The following is a 24,635-nucleotide window of genomic DNA, read 5'->3' as shown; positions in this document are numbered from 1 at the left end:
AGTTTGGGGAAGGCTCTTTCCAGTTTCAGCATGACAATGCCCCTGTGCACAAAGCAAGGTCCATACAGAAATGGTTTGTAAAGATCGGTGTGGAAGGACTTAACTGGCCTGCACAGAGCCCTGACCTCAACCCCATCGAACACCTTTAGGATGAATTGGAACGCAGACTGCAGACTGCGAGCCAGGCCTAATCGCCCAACATCAGTGACCGACCTCACTAACATCCTAGGCCCACAGTCGAAAGCCTTCCCAGAAGAGTGGAGGCTGTTATAGCACCAAAGGGGGGACCAACTCCATATTAATGCCATGATTTTGGAATGAGATTTTCGACGAGCAGACGTCCACATATCACGTGGTGTACCTCTGATTGAAATCATTACATTAGACTAGATATCGTGATCTGTCTGAATGACTGGTGGGAGGTGGATTACTATGTGGATCAGTTGGTAGAGTATGGCGCTTGCAACGCCAAGGTTGTGGGTTCGATTCCTTCTGGGGCCACATAGGAAAATGTATGTTTGCACTACAGTAAGTTCCATTGGATAAATGTGTCTGCTAGAAGGCATATAAAGAATGTATATTATATTCCAGACAGTTTGGAATCCAGCACCTTGCATATAGACAGTTATTATGGGCAGATAAAGCTCCGTTTGCCTGCGAGGTACAAATAAGACCTGTCAAATAAAAATATATTCAATAATGAAAAAGAAAGGGGGTACCTAGTCAGTTGTACAACTGAATGCATTCAACTGAAATGAGTCTTCCGCATTTAACCCAACGCCTCTGAATCAGAGAGGTGCGGGGGGCTACCTTAATCGACAACTACGTAATCGGCGCCCGGGGTACAGTGGGTTAACTACCTCGCTCAGTGGCAGAACGACAGATTTGTACTTTGTCAGCTCGGGGATTCGCTCCAGCAACCTTTCGGTTAATAATGCATATTACCAGTATATACTGTATATAGTCATAATTTTCTGATTCGCATTAACATTTCTGAGTGACAGGTGATGGGAATTTTCAAAGTTCTGAGGATAACTATTATTGGATAGAAAAGTAGAGACATGAGATGTATCGAGATACGTGACCTTGAAGAGATACAGTAAGACAGAGGTTGAAGTCAACATTCAATAAAGTCTACACCTTGTCAGCTACCATCTAGCATTCATGTCTAACATTCAGAGAAGTTCACCCTCTCGACTCCCGAGACAACCAGTAACCCACAAACACTGTTACGTGTGAAGCAAAGTGAGTAGTACTTTAGGACATTCTGTGGAGTAAAGTCCCTTAGGTGCCACAGCCAGTGGTGAATAGACAGGAAAAGAGGTCCCAGATCTGTTTATGTTGTATAGCCAACTCCTATTGCAAAACATATAGCCATTTTCAAATGGCATAACACTAACCTTAGGAGTTGGCTATACAGTACTAACAGACCTGGGATCAGGCTAGTACTAGTGCTTTATTCATTTATGTGGAGTAAGGTGCCATAGGTGCATTCAATGGAGAATTGATAATAACTGCTACGGGAGTGGGGGGAAAGGTCATACAAGGACAGATGCTCCGGGACATGCTGCGAACTTGTAGAGACTAAAGTACTACCTGCTATACGAGAGCTGTGTCTCAGCCCACTTCTCCCTCCGCTGCAAGGCCGGACATCACAGAACACAAAGATACAATATCAATGCCAGCGTTTATCTCAAAGACAGCCGTCTCAGGGATAAAATAACTCTTCATGTGCAGCCAACAGAATCTGGGGCCAAAAGTAGACGCATTAAAGGAACGGTTCACCCATTTTGAATGTTATATTGTTGCATCTCTGAGGTATTTTCTATTGATTCCCTGGGTCATTTCATGTTTTCATGTGTATCTGAGTTATTGGTGTTCAAGCGGGCAGATATCCAGCCGGTATGACGTAGCACTGTGATAAAGTCGCTCTCAATACACTGGAAGTTAATAGGAATACGACTTTTAGATCGCGATTTTTAGATACATGTCAGATTTCAATACTGGGGAATGTCAACTCGGGAGGAGTTAATCATATTTTTGATATTCCTACCTGGAGAAATGTGTAATTTAACAGAGGGTCTAGCACATTTTTATCTGCCTCTTTAGTCCAGGGTGCATTGCATGGTGCCATTGACAGATATATTTGAGAAAGTTGATAGGAATCCAATGAATGAAGGAACGAATAATGCCCCACCCAGCAGACTGTCGACCAATTGCAATTTTCCATGAACGTACAAACCTTATTATAACGCAAAAATGCAACATTAGTTCACAAAAAATATTGCTCTCACATATTAGTGTTATTTAACACTAATTTTTTCTTTAAGTAGCTAGAGCGCAGCATGTTTAGTGCACTGGAACGATTGTTAGATTTACAGATTCAAGAGACGTGGCAAGGCCAAAAGATGTTTGACTTTGATCATACACAGTGCCAGGCCAGAATCAGTCATTACAGATGGCTTGTCAAATGCATACTGTAGCCACGCAATGTAAGTCTCAACATGGAATCAACATCAAAGTCCTACTGCAACATTTATTTACTCAGGTTTGTGAATTGAGGTGAAGTCCGGGAAGGCAACAATACATTATAATATCACACTTTCCCTACTAACTCTTCCAAACTCAGGACCACTGTTGAAAACTCTATACTAATTTAGAGTAAGACACTCAGAAATGGAGACCGAAAACAGTCAATGAAAAACAAGATTAAAACCTTTTTTTCTTTTGCCCTCCATCAAATTCAGCCGCATCTCCTGCTCCCGTCCAAATTGCATTCTAAATATTTAATAGTGCACTCGGAGCGGTTTTGGACACCTCAGCACTTCAAATCATGCGGGTCAAGGGGATATTTCTACAACCAAACAACAATTGAATACGTTATCATGGCTCCCCGCTGCACCGTAGAGCTCTATTACGTAAGGGAGTGCTTCACACAGAAGTCCCATCCATTGCAGTGCTGTGGTAGTGGTAGGCCTGCGCCCGGGTGAAACGTTGTACTGTAACACTGTATGAACGGGAGAGTTACTTTACCTGCCTTAGGCCGTCTCTACTGTTCTGCATGATCCGTAGGGCGTAGTTGGACCGCTGGCCTTTGCTGTTGAATTCAATGTGGCCCGTTAGTCCTTCCAATTCTACCTATCCGAGAGAGAGAGGGAGAACAAGAGAGAAAAGTCCCATGTTATTAAGGCATTTCAATTGGTCTATTTCACTTTTGGTGTCAGAAATCTGGGTTCAAATAGTATTAGTTTGCTTTGAAATCCTTCAGTTGCTCTGGATTGAGCATGCCTTGCGTGAGAGAACCAATGGAGGAGTTCCCCAAAAGGGTAAACTGTTGATCCGGCACTGCAGGCCTGGCTCAATCCGACACTCCCAAGTATTTGAAAGAAAAACAAATATTGTTTGAACCCAGGTCTGTCAGTAATGTCGCAGGCATGGCTGGGTTCGGTCGGGCATTAGTTCCTTGTTGACTAACTGAAATCATTCAATGGATGGAGTTAGGAGTCAATTATCCAAATGGGAAACGGGCTGACAATTATGCGGCGACAAAACCTCAAGCCACCTCATCATCCGATACTGAGAAACCAGCAGTATGATCGATACGAGGGAGTATCAAACAAAATTATGGTGGTATAACATCTAAATGACAACAGATGACTAATTTGCTTTTACTGAAGAAAAACTGTCTGAAATTCAATACATGTCACATTCTAGTGTCTTGATAGCTCACTCACAGGACATGTATTCCTAATGAGGGACTATGGACATTACAGTATGACAGCCAGTCTCTAACTCCCTCCCCCCTGCTGTAGGCTACTAAGGAAGGAACAGGGGCAGTCACCTAGCCTGATCCCAGAGCTGTTTGTACAGTCTTGCCATCAACCTATGATCTTAGGTGTATCAATGACAACACATACAGTTCTGGGACCAGGTTAGCAGTGACCCAAGTTAATGTGCCAATATGATTGACTGTATGACCAGTGGTAAGAGAAGGGCTAGAGGATTTATATCTAAATATAAATAAAGACATGTAAATATATTCAGCTGGTAGACCAAACAGTAAGGATTAGGGGATATGGTTCTGCTGGCTGAATATTCACTGCAAAAATGCACACCCAATGGCTTTCAGTATAATGTTAACCAACAGACTTGGGAGCATACTGTATATCACAGTGTGCACTGCAGTCTAACTAAACTCCACAAAATATTAACCTAATCCTAATGTTAAACAGACAAACAGCAGCATGCCATTCCTCTCCTATCCAGAGTGGGGCGCCCTTACCATCCTCAGATAGTTCATGAGGCTGGTGCCATGCTCCCAGATCTTGGAGGACTTGCAGGAGAGCTGCGTGGCACCCACGTTCTGGCTACGGTTGAGCTCCTGGACCGCCGCAACCACCGCGTGCACTGCGTCAAACAGCAGCGCCGACGAGAGCTGAGAGAGAGAGGGAGAAAGAGAGGGGAGAGAGAAACATTGCTTTGGCTTTGGCAAATGCAAATGCAATGCTTTGGCAATGTTAACACGTTTCCCATGCCAATAAAGCCCCTTGAATTGAATTGAATTGAGAGAGAGAAGAAAAAAAGGGAGCGAGCGAAGGAAGGAAGAAAAGGAGGGATATGCTGTCACAAACACACACCGTTCTTCCATCCTCCCTGACGCCTGGGGCCCGCTCTACTTGGTCAGTGATGGGTTAAAACAAGCGAGCACCAGCATGCCATTCAGCAGTCAAATATTACATGAGCTCATTAGGATCCTCTGATGTGCTGACAAACTGGAAAAAAAGCCCCTCCACTTTCACCCCTACTGGAGCTGGCAAGCCCTGGCCATTCCAATTACCACACATTCGTTGGAGTGGAGGCGGAAGCGCAGGAAGGGGGATTTTTTCTTACATACAGGTAGCCTAGTGGTTAGAGCGTTGGGCCAGTAAACGCAAGGTTGCTAGATTGAATCCCCGAGCTGACAAGATAAAAATCTGTCGTTCTGCCCCTGAACAAGGCAGTTAACCCACTGTTCGTGGACTATCATTGTAAATAAGAATTTGTTCTTAGCTGACTTGCCTACTTAAATAAAATAAATAAATAAACATACAGGCCCCATCTGTGTATGTAAAGACAATTAACATGCATGATGTCATAGATTATACACGGGAGAGAGGGAGTATTTCACCGTTATATGTCTGTATAATAAAGTACTAAGGCCCTGAACTGTTGTGCATATTGATATGGGACTATATAGATGATTGTGCTGTATAGTAAACAATGAGCACCATATACAGTAATGCCCATAGCAATTACAATTTCCATGATACATATCCTCCTTGCATAAGCCAATGTTGAATTGGACTGCGCTATAGGCAACAAGGTATACTGTACACAACAGCGAGTGTGTACAGTGGTTCAGTGTCAATTGGATTACTGGAGGGAAAGTTGATGACAGCAACTTCCCGATCATAAATCAAGATTATGCACCATGTGACCTTCAAGGGAGATGTCACTTTGAAATCAAAGTAGGTCAGATGTTTTCAGATTTCAAAAGTAGGCTAATGTCAAAATGAATCCACATCTCACGCCATCGGTTGTGTAGATCCATATTGTGGAATATTGAGGCATATAACTGTATCTACAAAACAAATGGCCTGGGGTGTGGACCTATCTCAAAATGTTTATCATTCTTCCTCACCTCCCTCTCTTCCACCCCTCCACCTATCTCATTCCATGACGTTGTACAGCTAAGAGAGAGGGATCTTTAAAAATGAAACCTGATATGAAAGAGCTCCCTGGGACACCACAGATGAATAGCAGGGAGAGAAGGCATAGATCTCTCACTCTCTCACTCTCGTTATACTAGGGGCTCAGAGCTGTTATCCCTCCACTGCTCTATCTGATTGACTACAAAACATCCTGTGATCAATTAAAGATAACTCCTAATTAAGAGGGGGAAAAAACAACTACAGAAAAACTACTGGTTTCTAAAAACAGCAGCCATTGATTTTTCAAAATCTTTCTTGACTGGGGGCAGTATTGAGTAGCTTGGATGAATAAGGTGCCCAGAAGTGCCCAGAGTAAACTGCCTGCTACTCAGTCCCAGAAGCCAAGATATTATTAGTATATTTGGATAGAAAACATTCTGACGTTTCTAAAACTGTTTGAATGATGTCTGTGAGTATAACAGAACTCATATGGCAGGCAAAAACCTGAGAAAAAAATCCAACCAGGAAGTGGGAAATCTGAGGTTGGTCGTTTTTCAACTCATTCCCTATTGAAGATACAGTGGGATATTGGTCATGTTGCACTTCCTAAAGCTTCCACTAAATGTCAACAGTCTTTAGAACCTTGTTTGATGCTTCTACTGTGAAGTGGGGGCGATGGAGAAGGGAATGAGTCAGGGCTCTGCCATGAGCACGTGATGCTCATTCACGTGAGAGCGAGCTCTGTTCCATTGCATTTCTACAGACAAAGGAATTCTCCGGTTGGAACATTATTGAAGATGTATGTTAAAAACATCATAAAGATTGATTCTATACTTCTTTTGACATGTTTCTACGGACTGTAAAGGAACTTTTTGACTATGTTTGAGGAATTTTAATTATGAGATAACTGTTGTTTGAATTTGGCGCCCTGCACTTTCACTGGCTGTTGTCATATCGATCCCGTTAGCGGGATCTCAGCCCATTAAGAAACAAAAATTCAATAAACCCAATTAATGAATTACTCATTGCTGTCTGTTGGATTTCAAATTAAACAAATACACTTGTACACTTCTCGTTGACACAAGTATGGTGAATTGGGTTCATGTGGCAATTACATTTTCTTTTACTAATTAACGACTACACAGACAACTGTATTAAAGGCATAGAAAGACTTCAAGCCTTAACATTCTAACATTCGCAGACACATGTGTAGGGATACTGCTGGGGTGTATTCAGGAGGAAGAAACTTTTGCAGATAGATATATAACAAAGGGAGAGGAACCTTTCCCTAAATCTAAACGCTAAGTCAGTGTTTCTTAATCTTGTCCTGACACTACACACCTGATTCCACAAATCAACTCATCGTTAAATTCTGATTAGTGGAATCAGGTTTGTAGTGCTTAATGCAAAAACAAAACTGTGCACCTTTTTGTGTTCCCAGGACCAGGATTAAGAAACACTGTACTAGATAATAATAATATATGTTCTGCATACATATCTGAACCCTCTGTTTGGTTGCAGATTGAAATGCAACTAATAGAGATGAATTTCGAATTGTACATGCTATAGTACGATTAGGAATCGTCAGGTCTATTTGTTACATTTCTACCTGCAACACTACAGAACCTTCAGATAGAAATTCAGTATGTTTTGTAGATCAGAAATGATTGTCTAGCTGCTAGGCAATCATCTCTGTTCTACATAAATCTGAACCCTGGTCTCACCGGTGTGCCAGCGAAGGGGGCGTGGTCACAGTTTTCCTGCCAGGAACGGTTGAGGCTGAGGAGGAAATCCTGGAAAAATGGATGTGTTCGGTTGAAAACGGAAAAGCCCAGAATGTTCACCCGCTCACTGGGCACGTCATCCAATCGCAGCAGAGAGAATTCCTGCAGAGGGAGGAGTCAGAGGGTCAAAGGTATAATGGTATTAGGTACGTGTATGACAAAGGCTTGGACATTTCCGACATAAATCACGTTTAGTTGCCGCAATACGTGGAGATATCTGATTGAATGGAATATTGAATCAATGTCAGGAAAAGGGCACATGCTAATCTAATACGTTTAGCCCCAATTTCATTGATTTACTTGAAGTTTTACTATGTTAAGTTCATTTTTTCGGGATGATTAAGATTCCTAATTCCTTCAGAGAGTGTGTGTGGGGTGTGCATGAATGTGGTGGCGTGTGTGTGTGCATGTGCTCATTTAGTAGTTTAGTGCATATTCATTTGTGCGTGGGCATGTGTGTGCCGCCTGGAACAAACCCATGGAAATGCGCTTGGGTGAAAAACAACTTCTACTTTGATATCCCCAAGTTCAGTCTGGTGGCTCCCGAGCGGTAGGGAGGACGTCATCAGAAGGTCAATAGAGATATCAGCCTAGTCACCTTCAGGTGTCAGTGCCAGCACTACAGTCTATAACGGTGAAACCGCCTGTCACCTCGCTGGGCCCAGGGACAGATATGATACATAAAGAGGAGAGGAGGAAAAGGAGAGCAGAGGAGAGGAGGAAAAGTGCCCAGGCTTCAGACAGTTCAGACAGAGACAGACTACTCTACTGTGGAAAGCAGGGGAGAAGAGGAGCTTAGAGGGCAGGAGGGTGTGTGTTTGTGTCTGTGCTGAGTCTGTGTGTGTGTGCGCGTGTGTGCGCGTGCAAGCATGAGTGTGCTTGCATGCGTGTTTGTGTGTGTGTCTGTGTGCATGTGTGCGAGCATGTGTCCAATCCTCAATAAGGGGGTTTGGGGCTGGTGAGTTGAGTGGGAAAAGAATACCGCTGAGAACAAGAACCTCACAAGACACCGGCAGTAGCCTTTCAAATCCCAGGGCTTAGATAAATTAGCGTGTTAGCGGGTTCCTCTGCAGCACTAGATCAAAGCCCAACTAGACTCTGGTGCTCTTACAACAAACACTAGCACAGTAGGAGAAGGTGAGCAGGCCACGGCGGAATGAAGGATAGGTGTTGGGCTGGATTATTGTGAGAGAGAGAGTTGAGGAAGGAAAGAGACTAAGAGAGAAAGAGAGAAAAGTGTCATGGAGGTGAGAGAGGAAGAGAGACAGAAGAGGGAGAGGAGAAGAAAAATTGAGATAGAGAGAACAGAGAGTTGTGGGAGTTAGGAGGAAGGCATGACGGGCACTACAGGAGAGACGGAAGGAGACTGTGACTGGCAAATGGCACCCTATTCCCTATGTAGTGCACTACCTTTGACCAGGGCCTGTAAGGAATATAGTGCCATTTGGAACACATCCAGTATTTTCATCAGAGCCCCTGTGTGAGAACAGGACAGGAGAAAGCCCCTGGTGAACTCCTTTAGCATTACTAGCTACAGACCGCAATGCAAACTGGCAGCCTTATGTCTTCTCTATCTAGACAAATAATACAATTCCATTTAGTGGTGACACAGCTCTTTTTTATTTACTCTCTCCTAGCCATGTTGTCTCTGTATCTGATTTAAAGTTTAAGGCGATTCGCTGCACCAATATCGAAGCTAATGCTACTAGCATCCGATGTTTTGATATTTTCGAGGCAAACTCTTGGCAGATTGTTTCTGCACTTTCAGCCAAGTATATTCAGGACATTGAGAACTCTGATATTGAGGAGTGAAACACACAGCACTTGATGAAAGGAAAGCTGAGTTGAGCCTGAAAGTGTTTTCTCCGTGCCTAATTCTTTATGAATGAGTATCAAAATAAACATGCCGAAAGACTAATTTATTCATTCATTCATTAATTCATGAGAACATTTCCAACATGGATTGTGGTGTTGTTCACAGCCCTTAGTACAACGGGAACTACTCCCCACATCTTAAAGCATTTAATCACCTTCAATATTTATCATCAATATATTTAATTCTGAAAATAGCATAATCTTTGGCCCGCTGACCCTTCTTATATGGCAACTATTTAAAAAAAACAATGACGAGTGGAGTACATTTTACACAGACACACCAATTCACTTCGCTTTCTTTGACCCTTTACACTTGTGGGAATTGGCCTATATGGACACTGCTACATTCAAATGTTTCTAACAGAAGAAATATAACAAGTATATGAAAAACCATGGTAGCAATTAAAAGGGAACCGTTTGGAATTATGGGAAAAGTATTAAACTAAAGATGAGGACAACAGTTCACCTGACACAACATTACACTGTTGATTTGATGTGCGCTTTACATTTACGGTTCCTATTTAGGTGCTTACCAGTGTCCAAATCTGCCATTTTCAACCCGTATACGGGTACAAGTGTAAAGGGTAACAACATTGGAACTTTTGAGTTATAGTCCTCACCACACCTTTATTGACTACCATCTGCACACTGGTGACAGTTTCATGATCTTCCCATCACTTGTCCCCAGTGTACCCTGACAAGCCCAACGGGAGAGGACCCATAATTACTCTTCAAGTGCACTTTAATAGATCATTAGGAGAGAAGCCTGTGCAAACGAGCTGGTCATTAAGTATGCCCCTCCTGGGTGCAGTCAAACACATGAAACACAAGGTCACCAAATATCCACCGGCGGCATCTGGAGAAATTTAGCTAGCACAAGTGGTGTACAGTGCCATGAAAACGCATTTGACCCCTTTCTGATTTTCTCTATTTTTCCATATTTTTTTAATACTAAATGTTATCAGTAAACCGAATATTAGATAAAGTGAACCTGAGTTTAACAATTAACCCCAAAAATGTATACTTATTTCATTTATTTAATTAACAAAGTTATGCAACACCCAATTCCCCTGTATGAAAAAGCAATTGCCCCCTTGCCCTCAATAACTGGTTGTGCCACCTTTATCCGCAATGACTGCAACCAAACGCTTCCTGTAGTTGTTGATCAGCCTCTCACATCGCTGTGGAGAAATGTTGGCCCACTCTTGCATGCAGAACTACTTTAACTCAACGACATGTGTGTTTCAATCATGAACTGCTCATTTCAAGTCCTGCCACAACCTCTCAATGGGATAAGCTCTGGACTTTGACTAGGCCATTCCAAAAGGTCAAATGTGTTGCTTTTTAATCATTTCCATGTAGACTTGATTGTGTGTTTTGGATCGTTGTCTTGCTGCATGACCAAGCTGCGCTTCAGCTTCAGCTTACAGGCGGATGGGCCTGACATTCTCCTGTAGAACTCTCTGATACAGAGCAGAATTCACGGTTTGTTCTATTAAGGAAAGTCCTCCAGGTCCTGAGGCAGCAAAGCATCTCCAAACCATCTCACTACCACCACCATGCTTGACCTGTTGGTATGAGGTTCTTACTGTGGAATGCAGTGTTTGGTTTTCGCCAGACATAATGGGTCCCATCTCGTCCAAAACGTTGACTCAAGTTTGCCAAAAACCACCTGGAAGCACCTGGATGATCATCAATAATCTTGGAAGAATGTTCTATGGACAGATGAGTCAACAGTATAACTTTTTGGATGACATGGGTCCATTTTGCCTGGCGAAAACCAAACAAACAAGCATTCCACAGTAAGAACCTTATACCAACAGTCAAGCATGGGAGTGGTAGTGGGATGGTTTGGGGATGCCACGGCCACGTGACTCACCGTCTGTAGGAGCTATCCATTTTCATGTACCTAATAAAACCAAAAGTGCCTTCAGAAAGTATTCACACCCAATGACTTTTTCCACCTTTTGTTGTGTTACAGCCTGAATTTAATATGGATTAAATTGAGATTTTGTGTGACTGACCTATCCACAATAGGCCATAATGTCAAAGTGGACATTTTTTTAAACAATTTTTTAAAGTAAAGCTAAAATGCTTCAGTCAGTAAGTATTTAATATGATTTTTGAATGACTACCTCATCTGTGTACCCCATACATATTATCACAATTACAATTATCTGTAATGTCCCTCAGTTGAATAGTGAACTCAGATTCAACCACAAAGCCTTACCAAAGGCCTCACAATGGGTCAATGGGTCAAAATTTTAAAAAGCACACATTGAATATCCCGCATGGTGAAGTTATTAATTACACTTTAGATGGTGTATCAATACACCCAATCACTACAAAGATACAGGCATCCTTCCTAACTTAGTTGCCGGAGAGTAAGGAAACCGCTCAGGGATTTCACCATGAGACCAATGGTGACTTTAAAACAGTTACAGAGTTTAATGGCTGTGATAGGAGAAAATGGATCAACAACATTGTAGATACTACAAGCATACTCCAAGATAGAATTAGCTTGTACAGAATATAAATATTCCAAAACATGCATCCTGTTTGCAATAGGGCACTAAATTAAAAAAATTTATCCAACACAACACATCACTCTTCATATTTTCAAGCATATTGCTGGCTGCATCATGTTATGGGTATGCTTGTCATCAAACTAGGGAGTTTTCTTTGGGATAAAAATAAATGGAATAGATCTGAGGACAGGCAAAATCCTAGAGCAAAACATGGTTCAGTATACTTTCCAACAGACACTGGGAGACAAATTCACCTTTCAGCCAGACAATAACCTAAAACACAAGGCCAAATATACACTGGAGTGGCTTACCAAGATGACATCGAATGTTCCTGAGTCTCGTAGTTACGGCAAGACTTGAAAATGGCTGTTTAGCAATGATCAACAACAAACTTGACAGAGTTTTCTGAAGGCACTGTACACACGTGTACATGTACACACGTGTACATGCGCGCACACACAAACCCCACCCAACCACCCACCTTTCCTTTCCTTACCTGACCCGCAACCCCCTCCGACCCCCTCACAGTCACACACACAATCGTACACACATCCCTGCTTGCATAAAGAGCAGCATAAAGACAGAGGCTGGCCCGCGTCGGGCCTTGGCAGCCAGTGAGGGGTGCTGGGTGAGGTGCTGACTGGCTGGCGATGGGCCCCCTGACACAGCCTGTCACCTGGAGATCAATCAGAAACGAGGAGCTGAGCCAACCCGCTGTTCACCTGCTGGCACCTCCTGGACTCTCTTAATAACACAGGCAAACTAACAGACACACACATGCGTGCAGACAAATGCATGCACGCCGCAGACAGGCAGGCACATGCCTACACACATTCTGTTTGTTGTGGTGTATCCAAGCTGAGAGCTGAATAATGAGCTCCCCAGAGACCTGGCTGTTACCTTACTGTTGTGCACGGTCAGGGACCACACACACTCTCACACAGCTGCTTGGGGCCCACCAACAGGGGCCACACAGCTAGACTCCTTCTCCTGCTATCTATCAAAAACGATTTGTTTTGTAATGCTGAGCAAACTTGCTAAGGAACACATATTTTTGTAAATATATAGAATCTAACACAATTTCAATGCCTGACAGGTAATCTTCCATTAATAAGGACCCTTTGTGTGACACACTGTACTTGGTAAGCTATGTTTGCTAATAAGCAAACACACAAAATCTAACCTTATTTTGAAGGAAACTCAGACTTGTCATCTGTTTCCATTGATCTAGTTTTCTCAAATAGGATGGAAGTGCAAAGATTATAGTGAGTTTGCATAATCTAAGCTCCAGGAGCATCCACGCATACTCCAAGCTAGAATTAGACTACACTTCAGCGTGCACATAGGATTGTGTTCTACAAACTGTACATCTTGAGAGGGTAATTGAATAACAGCAGCAATGTCAAGAAGTTAACATAAAAAAGGATGTTAGCATTAGTCGTACAGCTCAATGTCAAGAAGCTTAAGCAGAGTAAGAAGCTAGCGCTATTTTTTTTGAAAACCAGCATGTTAACATTCAAAAGAAAACCATGTCAACATTAGCAAGCTGTACAGCTGCGAATGCCTACCATGATCAAAGGTGGACATGCATTGGTTGTAAGGCTGCTTTAACCTCTTGAGTGTAGGGGGCAGTAGTTTGATGTTTGGATGAAAAACGTACCCAAATGAAACTGCCTATTTCTCAGGCCCAGAATCGAGAATATGCATATCATTGTCAGATTGTCAAAACTGTCCAAATATTGTCTGTGAGTATAACAGAACTGATATTGCAGGCAAAAACCTGAGGACAATTCAACCAGGAAGTGCTGTTTTTCCTGGAACCTCTCTGTTCCATTGCATGCCTTCCCTCCATTTAAAGGGATATCAACCAGATTCCTTTCTCTATGGCTTCCACATGGTGTGAACAGTCTTTAGACATAGTTTCAGGCTTTTATTCTGAAAAATGAGCGAAAATGATCATATCGCGTCAGTGGATGACTGGGTGCCAGCAGTTTTGCATGCGCAACAGCATGGAGCAGACATTTTCTTTCTCTCTCCTATTGAAAAGGCTGCGGTCCGGTTGAAACATTATCGATTATTTATTGTAAAAACAACCTGAGGATTGATTATAAAAAGCTTCAACATGTTTCTACGAACTTTACGTATACTATTTGGAATTTTCATCTTCCCCTTCGTGACCGCTCGAGCCTGTGGATTTCTGAACAAAACACGCCAAACAAATGGAGGTATTTTGGATATAAAAATCATCTTTATCGAACAAAAGGAACATTTAATGTGTAACTGGGCGTCTTGTGAGTGCAAACATCCGAAGATCATCAAAGGTAAACGATTCATTATATTGCTTTTCTGACTTTCGTGACCAATCTACTTTGCTGCTAGCTATTTGTAATGTTTTGTCTGCTGAGAGAGATGTCCTAACATAAACGCTTGGATAGCTTTTGCTGTAAAGCTTTTTTGAAATCTGACACGCCTTGTGGATTAACAACAAGCTAAGCTGTGTTTTGCTATATTGCACTTGTGATTTCATGACAATTAAATATTTTTAGTAATTTTATTTGAATTTGGCGCTCTGCAATTCAGCAGATGTTGACGAAAATGATCCCGCTAACGGGATGGGTGCGCCAAGAAGTTAATAAATGTCAGAGACATTTGACTAAAGAGGAATTTACTCTAAGCGTTTAAATACGCATCTGCTACAGGTACATGATAAGTGACTGACACCAAAATTACCTCATAATATTTTACCTTCAGTGACATTCAAAATGAAAGAAAGGTCACAGCTTATTTACATTTTGAGTGATGTCGCTGAAATGTTGTGTTAAGTGTAATATCAAGTGGAGGAGAGCAGTGAAATGTTGTAGTAGCCTACTGAACAAGCGAGTTATAACAGGGTTATGTTTGTAGAGTAGATAATGTCCTTGAGTGCCAAAACACTTGAAAAAGCCTTATTGGTGTTGTAGCTGCATGTTATGCGAGTTCAAGGCACAAACACAAGAGAGAGCACTGAGACATTCCATCGGGGATTTCTGAAACTGTACATCAACTAAAAAAATAAAAAATAACACAAGAAAATTAAATAACAATAACAAATAAGAAGGCTATATAGAAAGGTGGAGGGCGGGGGGGGGGGATCAATATAAACAGTCCGGGTGGCCATTTGATTAATTGTTCAGCAGTCTTATGGCTTGAGGTTAGAAGCTGTTAAGGAACCTTTTGGTCCTAGACTTGGCGCTCCGGTACCTCTTGCTGTGCGGTAGCAGAGAGAAGAGTCTATTACTTGGGTCACTGGTATCTTTGAAATTTTTGGGGCTTTCCTCTGACACCGCCTAGAATATAGGTCCTGGATGTCAGGAAGCTTGGTCCCAGTGATGTACTGGGCTGTAAGCACCACCCTCTGTAGTGCCTTACGGTCATTTGCCGAACAGTTGCCATACCAGGTGGTGATGCAACCAGTCAGGATGCTCTCAATGGTGTAGCTGTAGAACTTTTTGAGGATCTGGGGACCCATGCCACATTTTTTCAGTCTCCTGAGGGGGAAAAGTGTTGTCGTGCCCTCTTCACAACGGTCTTGGTTTGTTTGGACCATGATCATTTGTTTGTGATGTGGACACCAAGGAACTTGAAACTCTCGACCCGCTCCACTTCAGCCCTGTCGATGTTAATAGGGGCCTATTTGGCCCTCCTTTTCCTATAGTCCACGATCAACTTCTTTGTCTTGTTGTCCTGGCACCACACTGCCAGGTCTCTGACATCCTCTGTCTCATCGTTGTCGGTGAGTCAGCAAACTTAATGAAGGTGTTGGAGTTGTGCTTGGCCACGCAGTCATGGGTGAACAGGGAGTATAGGAGGGGACTAAGCATGCACCCCTGAGGGGCCCCAGTGTTGAGGATCAGCATGGCAGATATGTTGTTGCCTACCCTTACCACCTGGGTGCGTCCCGTCAGGAAGTCCAGGATCCAGTTGCAGAAGGAGGTGTTTAGTCCCAGGATCCAGTTGCAGAGGGAGGTGTTTAGTCCCAGGATCCTTAGCTTAGTGATGAGCTTTGTGGGCACTATGGTGTGGAACACTGAGCTGTAGTCAATGAACAACATTCTCACATAGGTGTTCCTGTACAACAGAAAGCGCCCTGCATGGGAAGAAAAACAAGTGGCTTCAACCACTTAAAACGGCAAACGTTGCTGGTGATCGAAGCTACTGGAGGAAGTTGATGGTAATCAGATCTGGAGCTTGAGGATGCTGATGGTGATGATGATGGTCCCTCATGGAACATCCTCCAGGTTTCTGATGAGGTCTGATGAGCAAAACGGGAAAGATAAATCCATCCTATGCCTAATCAATCCAAAGACACCACTGGAGGGCAATACCAAGGGCTCCAGTGCCTCCTGATATTGTATCATATCTTTAAATTGGCATATTAATTTTCCCAATGATACAATATCAATTAATTATATCCTTTTGTACGGTGGAAGAAGACGGTAATGCCTTCTCATCCCAGGCAGCTCTGTCTGTGTGCAATAATGAAATCCAATTCTAGTGGCATAGTGATTACACTAATAGCTGGAATGTTCACGCAAGTGTTTTGGGCAATAAGTCATTTCATGCTCATATCAATTGCCATGTAAATTCAGTCAGTGGCTCCAAAGCGTCCTGCTGCCTCTTAATTACAAAGACTGGGGAGTAAAGGAGCGTCCCTACATATCAGCACAGCTCTCACACTCATTATATACGGAGGTAATCCTGGAATTTCATTTCCTCTGTCTTAGTCAACAGTACAAATTGGTATCTATGGATCAGTCCCAAATGACACCCTATCCCCTATGTGCCCCATGGTCAAACGATGTGTACGATTAAGGGAATAGGGTGCTATTTGGGACGTAAGCTATGAGAGTAATACAGTATCATATTCCTGTGGGTTCATAGGAGATGACGGCAATAATGCATGCAATGCTTCTATTACTGTACACCTCAGCGCAGCACAGTGGGAGTTGATGTATTACCTTTATTTGAAATGGTTTAATAGGGGCATATATCAAAAACAAGTAGACTTTTCTGCTGAGTGTTAATTATATAAATGACCGCTTTCGGATCCATTATTCAGAGAATTATGGCGGAGCCTGCAACAATAATAGCCCATTTGTAAGGTGGAAGAGACATGATCTCCTGAAAAATCTAGAAGTGGACAAGGCCGCAATCGCCATAGATTTTGCAGAGTACAGCATACAGTATGCTGAAAATATGAACTGCATTTTTTTTTACACTATCTCCATCCTGTTTCCAATCCCGGTGGAACAAGGCAAAAAGAAACAGAAAACCAGAGCGAGAAATACTATAAAAAAGGAACTATTTCACTCCAATTACAAATTAATGCTGTTCTCTGTATGAAGAGCTCCGAGGTAAGGAATCCTAAACACAGAGACCATTTGCGGCGAGATAAAAAACACTGAAATATGGATGACAAATATTGTACTCTTGCGGCACTGGGTTCATGCCAAAGATTCCTTAAGGTCATCTCGTCTGGTGGTATGTGAGAGATGAGCCTCACAGCATGTGAGTTGGACTCAGACGAGACAAGACAGCGGGGATAATCTCACAGAGCCGATGGAAATGAGAGAGGAGCTAAACACTCATTTTAGTGAGCCCTGAGCGCTTGCTATCGATCTCTGGAGGCCAAGTGACTCCCCTGATACTCTGGACCAAGTCCTGCAGCCCTTTGTCATCTACGGTATGGACAAGACAGGCTGATGAATACCGAGGAGAGGAGGTTATTTCACCCTGTCCAAGGAAATGGCTGCTGCTGATGATGCCAGATATTCAACAGTTTCAGATGAAACTGATACAACACAACTTTATTTGCCCATTGCATCAAACGGAAATTAGTCTTCTGCTCTCACCCCCCCCCCCCCCCCAGACAACACAAACACACACACCATTTGATTTGAGATAGATCCAACACAGACCTCGACAAGGTCACACTGCCAGTACCTTTATCTCTATTGTCAGTTAAGATAATTATTTATCGACCAGATTGTTCACCTTGGCAGAGGCGAGTGATAATTACAATACAGTAACATGTCAAAATGAGAGCTCCATTATGCCAATTCATGTAAGCCAAGTAGCCACGGGGTTGGCGATGCAAGTGTAAACATCGCTAATGGTTCTGAAGTAAAAGCTGAAGGAGCGATAACACAAAAGCGTAGCTAGCTCTTGGCATAAGAGACCATTTAATGGAGAGACTCCATTTCAAAGAGAATGAAATGTGGGAAGGAGGGTCACGCCACAATGGCCCGCCGCTGATTTAGAGGGTTTTTGATTTACAAAGTAAAAGAACAGTAAGAAGTAAAAGCTTCCAGCTTTTCCACAGTTTTCAATACTAATTAACAAGCTCATTTGGATAAGTGAATACACACACACGCACGCACGCACTTTACCCACCCACGCACAGACACACACACCATTTGGATAAGTGAATGCACACTCTTGCAGGCACACGCACGGACGCGCACTCTCGGGGGACGGACTGGTGTCACACTTTTCCCCCATCCCTAGCAAACACAGCTGATTAAAACGAATTGCATTTTAAACTGAAGATTATGATTAGTTGATTATTGGAGTCAGATGGAGCGACACCAAACAGGTGTGACACCAAACAGGCCCCCGAGGACTGGAGTTGCCCATCCCTGCTCTGGGGCATTTACAGGCATTATAGTGTATATATGGAGAATTACGGTCATAAGAGAACATAACTGTATGTTAAGGGCATAAAGGAAATGCCTCTGACGGGGAGGAATGGGATGCTATAGCAGGCAATGCAATTGTCAACACTGAACCATGAAGACATTCGCACAGGGAGAGAGAAAGAGAGCTGCAATGAGGGGTGGCACACAGTAATCAATCATCTTGCCGACTTCAGACATAAACCTAAAAGTTTAAGGGGAAGCAGTAAAGTTAGGTGCTAAATGGTTTGTCTCCATTTAAGAAATACATTTGTATCTCTGTCACATTGCCCCATAAATGCATTTTGCCCCCCGTCTGGATTTTATCTGCACTGACAACAATGCAGAGTAATCTTCCCCCTCGAGTACAAGGAAGCAATGCTTAAGTGAACACATCATGCCAGCATTAGCATATGACAAAATAATGACATACTTTATATTCTGACGAGAGGCCCCTCTCTCTGTTGTCACCTTTCCATGTAGCCTTTTAACTTTTCTATTACTCAGTTGGCTGATTCTCAAACTCTGTGTCTAAACACAGAAATATGAACTTTACATAAGCTGTTTGTCAGGAATTAATTAAATCCCAAATAATTTTGGGTGTCACAGTGGAATGACTTTTAAAGCATTTTGAATGGCAAGGTTTGGGCGTCGCAAATGGCATGTAGTCATAGAGACAACAGAGACATGTGGTGTTGTGTTTTTTTTTGTAATCCACCGTTCAGTCAAGCTGGTGTTAGAGAATTGCTCTAAGGGTGACATTTTCCCCTCGCAAACACTGTGCTGTGAGCAAACACAGTAACATTCAAATATACGGGATGAGAAACATTTGAATATGCAGCGCAATGTATGTTGAACCGGTTTTATTAAATATTTTTATATCATGTCTGTCATATTGCAATGATCAGTGCTACTTCCTGTAACCGCTATGGACAGCATAGTTTTCAAAGACCAGCAAGCTGATACACATGTAAATTGTCTCTGTACATTGTATTTGTACTAACTATGCGAGTGTGTGAGTTAGAGGGGAAGATAAGGAGAGTGTATGTGTGAAAGATCAGGAGAGTGTTTGAGTGTTTGTGTGACAGAGAGAGAGAGAGAGAGAGAGAGAGAGAGAGAGAGAGAGAGAGAGAGCGAGAGATAAAAATACAAATTTCAACTGGACTATATTGGCATATTTCAACACAAACTTCAACCAATCATACTGCAGAGATGACACTGACTGTTCACAAAAATAATATAAAAATCAGGAAGCATGTCGAAGCCAAGTCCCAAGAAGGCACAGCAGAAACGCAGGGAAACTTTAATGCCAAACACATAATGGGGATTAACTATCAAAGGGGGGCTGAACTGGCCTCATTTTTCGGCTTGGTCATTAAGAAACGCAGCAGCCCTGACTAAAGCCAAATGAGAGTTGTCTTGGGGGTGGGGGGCGGGGGATCTCTCTTCTGTGTGTGTGTTCGCACGTGGCAAGCGTCTGTACATTCACTTTGCCAAAACAGTACACAGCTAGTCACTCACCTTTATAGATAACTTGATACAGTAACCAGGTCTTGCCTTGAAGTTGCCTAGGCTAGCTAGCCAAAACCTTTTGCCAATTCGCTTCAGCCGGCTGGTGTGCGACTGTGGCAAAATTGATTTGACATTGGATAGACTATCTCTGGGGCTAGTTAGAGACCATCATTAAATTACACAATGTAAATGGAACTATATTTTAGTTGTCTCATTAAATTATTTTAATATTTGTAAATTCATTTCTACAATTTATAGTACATTGTGTAATTTACTGATGGTCCCTAACTAGCCCCATAGGAATATCGGATGTCAAACCAAATTGACCATGGGCATTACGATCAGTCGCATGCAGTTGTGCTTCGAATTTATGATTACTTGGTTGCTGCCAGCTGTGGGCATGTAGGCAGGATTAAAATAAACCCAACCCAATAAAAATTCAAGGTACCCTTCATTCTGTGACATACCATTTTTTTCCAATCATCTTGCAAATCTCTGTTTTGGATGAGACTTAATATATGACCAAAGTGATCCTATTTACACTTTGAAACATTTATTCTATAGATTTTTATTCTAACTCATACCTATTGCATATGGGCCCTTTTCAAGTTGCTCTTTAAAGGAAATCATCAGCAATGCTTCAGAAGTTAAAACCAACCATTGCTCAGTGCACAAAGGTTCCCAGCAAGCCCCAAAAAACGCAGGTGTGTGTGTGAGAGAGAGAGAGAGAGAGGTTTGTGTGCCTGCATGTGCACGTGTTGTGTCACGGCACTATGCCACTGGCTGTTATACAGTATATAGCCTTCTTCCCGGCAGTGGTAGATAAGCAGGTGGCAAGGCCACCCTGCTATCCCTCTCCTCTGTGTGTTTGGGTGTGCATACATGCATGCGTGTGTGTGACAGCGAGAGACACCGTCAGCTCTTCCTCAAGCATGGATGCATGAAAATAACAGCTTTGACAAGATAGATCATGTGTGTGTGGAGAGGAAATAAAGCATGAAGAACAAAACAAACAGGAGGAAAATGGCCCCCACTAGGCGACGGGCTTAATATATGATAACCAAGCCATGCGCGCTGAGGCTTCAAAGTGACGCGATCTTCTGCTCGCCTAACCTTCAAATGACATTAGGCATCTTGCTGACGGAAGACGAGGCGCTGTGCATAACCTGACGTGATTTATTCCATCTTGACGAGTAGTTTGAATTGGAGGGCACAAGTCACTCTGATGCACACACTCATGCGCACGGATATAGGCCACACACCAAATGGGGGAGGGCAGGGAAGAGGGGAGGGTTTTCCAAGTGAATATGGACGATTCTCTCTACATATAGGTGAGGAAAGGTCTATCAGGTCTGCCATCGTATAGGCTATGAAGAAACGTGCGAGGGGAGCGCTGCCCTAAATGCTGTGGCTCTCCTCCTGGACAGCCGCTCAAAGCCACTTACTTCAAAATCAAATATGTATTTGAATAACTTTTCACTTTGAATGACAGTGCCGAGTTTACATTAAGGCTCAAACTGTTGTCGGCTGATGCTAAGTAGACAACACCACTGCAAAGGCTCGTAAAACCGCAAACCGCACAGATAGGTGCTCATTAACGCAGCCTGTTTGCAACTCCTTTCTCCACTACCTTGCCAGACTAATTCCGACTGCATCATTAACTGAAGTGATTGTTTCCTGATTATTCATTACTTTCCGGACGGCGTGGCCCCTGTCCTTCGGAGGCAGGAAAGGTAAATTAATGTTGCGAGGGAACACATGGTCCGTCTCATAATAAGCTGGCTATCTGGGCTGATGTGTTAATGAAGGAATTCACAGTGAAAGAATTCATCGCTCTCCCCTGGGCGGCATACATCCAAGTGCATTACCCGTAATGATTTCTCATTGATGGTCATTCTCCCTCATCCATCTCCCTGGCCCCGGGGACAGTAATAACTCATCGACTGGCCTGTCTTTAAGTGACACACACACTGAGTGCACAAAACATTAGAAACACCAAGGAGTTACTATAAGAGAACGAGGGGGGATGGTAAAGTGTGTGTGTGTGTGTGTGTGTGTGTGTGTGCGTGCGTGCGTGCGTGCGTGTGTTCATGCGATTATCATGTCTACTGGCTGAACGGATTCCACTGGATTAACCTTCTCCATGGCTCCTTTCCTATAACATTCCCTAAGCCTCTCTCAACACGGGACCCCCATGGAGGAAAATGTGGAGAGCCAATGTAGGAAACTCAAGTTGATGTTATTTGAGTGGACATGAATCCCTCTCCCACAGTTTCAGCTGCCCTTTTTCATTTCCACAGTATTAGCTGCTACTCACAGCACTGCCACTCAATGATCCTCGGTTTCAATGACCCTGCCAAAGTCCACAAGTCACATATGTACACACACACACAAGCACACACGCTCACTCACGTCGACAGACGCGCACACACGAAAACAAGGCTGTTGAGTTAATTTTCAAAATGTTGGGGATTTGAGGCACTTAACTTGTACACAAACACCACCCATACACACCCAAAGATACAGGCAACTATGATGTTGGACAAGACGATGCTGCTCATTTGGGTTTCTATCAATGGGTTGTAAGTTCTGTTCCATTGTCCTCTGAGGAGCCCGTCTGTCTGTAATCCTCTAAAACTACATGGCCGTGGCAGACAGAGACAGTAAGAAGAATCGGAACGGCTGCTGCAATTTCCTCCCGGCACACTCCTTAATCAATCAGCCAGCATCGCATCTTTGAATGACTGCACTTAGGAAACATACAACCCTAGACCAACAAAGCTGTCACACCCTGACCATAGTTTGCTTTGTATGTTTCTATGTTTTGGTTGGTCAGGGTGTGATCTGAGTGGGCATTCTATGTTGGATGTCTTGTTTGTCTATTTCTATGTCTGGCCTGATATGGTTCTCAATCAGAGGCAGGTGTTAGTCATTGTCTCTGATTGGGAACCATATTTAGGTAGCCTGGGTTTCACTGTGTGTTTGTGGGTGATTGTTCCTGTCTCTGTGTTTGCACCAGATAGGACTGTTTTTGGTTTTTGCACATTTATTGTTTTGTTAGTTATTTCATGTAGAGTTCCTTCATTAAAGAACATGAATAACCACCACGCTGCATTTTGGTCCGCCTCTACTTCACCACAGGAAAACCGTTACAAAAGCAAAACAAACATCAGATAAATATTATGCATTGAATCCCTGAAAAGCGACACCAGAATCCGGTTTTAGAAGTCATTTGCTGAGTGCCTCCCCCCTTTTTTATGAGCCATATCTTGAGATGATTTGAGGAAACAAATTAGGCACACAAATGGAGTGTCAGGTCATTTGTCACAGTGTGTGCCAAAGGGCTAGCGCTCCGGCTGGTGATGTCAGAGGAAGAGAGGAGCATGCTGGGTAAAGCAGGGGGAGATGTGATACCTGATGGGAATACACATGCTCATGGGAGGGGGACTGATTTCAGTGTTACAAGCCTACTGTGTTACATAGATAAATGTTCTGCATGATCCTTCTTAAGATTATGAATGAGCAGGTGGATGACAATGATCATTGGTCGAATGTGTTTGCTGTGTAACAAAGTGGATGGTTGATCCGTGTTCTGCATGGTTGCTCGTACTATTAAAACCGAGGTGAATGAAAATGACTTCTTAGAAGGAAAATTCCTTATAATCTTTTGAATTGTGCAATATATTGGTTGTTGATTCCCTGCTACCTCACATTGGAATGTGGAATGTGAAATGTCAGAATAATAGTAGAGAGAATGATTTATTTCAGATTTGATTTATTTCATCAAATTCCCAGTGGGTCAGAAGTTTACAATTAGTACTTGGTAGCATTGCCTTTAAACTGTTTAACTTGGGTCAAACGTTTTGGATAGCCTTCCACAAGCTTCCAACAATAAGTTGGGTGAATTTTGGCCCATTCCTCCTGACAGAGCTGGTGTAACTGAGTCTGGTTAGTAGGCCTCCTTGCTCACACACGTGTTTTCAGTTCTGCCCACAAATGATCTAAAGGATTGAGGTCAGGGCTTTGTGATGGCCACTCCAATACCTTGACTTTGTTGTCCTTAAGCCATTTTGCCACAACTTTGGAAGTATGCTTGGGTTCATTGTCCATTTGGAAGACACATTTGCGACCAAGCTTTTAACTTCCTGACTGATGTGTTGAGATGTTGCTTCAATATATCCACATCATTTTCCATCCTCATGATTTCATCTATATTGTGAAGTGCAGCAGGCCCTCCTGCAGCAAAGCACCCCCACAACATGATGCTGCCACCCCTGTGCTTCAGGGTTGGGATGGTGTTCTTCGGCTTGCAAGCCTCCCCCTTTTTCCTCCAAACATAAAAACAGATCATTAAAACAGATCTAACAGATCAATTTTTGTTTCATCAGATCAGAGGACATTTTTCCAAAAAGTATGATCTTTGTCCCCATGTGCAGTTGCAAACTGTAGTCTGGCTTTTTTATGGCGGCTTGGAGCAGTGGCTTCTTCCTTGCTGAGCGTCCTTTCAAGTTATGTCGATATAGGACTCGTTTT

At 42.9% G+C, this 24,635-nt stretch overlaps 1 protein-coding gene across 1 annotated transcript in view; it reads right to left on the bottom strand.

Annotated features, from left to right (window-relative positions):
• LOC115141494 (glutamate receptor ionotropic, kainate 4-like) overlaps positions 1 to 24,635 on the bottom strand; it is a 209,416-nt gene that overhangs the window by 61,732 nt on the left and 123,049 nt on the right. Inside the window, exons 7-9 of the mRNA XM_029680400.2 lie at positions 7,415 to 7,576; positions 4,283 to 4,435; positions 3,034 to 3,138 (exon numbers count right to left, since the gene is read on the bottom strand). Coding sequence (XP_029536260.1) covers positions 3,034 to 3,138; positions 4,283 to 4,435; positions 7,415 to 7,576 — 420 coding nt within the window. The remainder of the gene's footprint in view (positions 1 to 3,033; positions 3,139 to 4,282; positions 4,436 to 7,414; positions 7,577 to 24,635) is intronic.

Source organism: Oncorhynchus nerka, linkage group LG14, assembly GCF_034236695.1.
Source record: "Oncorhynchus nerka isolate Pitt River linkage group LG14, Oner_Uvic_2.0, whole genome shotgun sequence".
Lineage (NCBI taxonomy): Eukaryota > Metazoa > Chordata > Actinopteri > Salmoniformes > Salmonidae > Oncorhynchus > Oncorhynchus nerka.
Note: the sequence above shows the minus strand (reverse complement) of the source record. Positions and strands in the feature narration are given on the sequence as shown.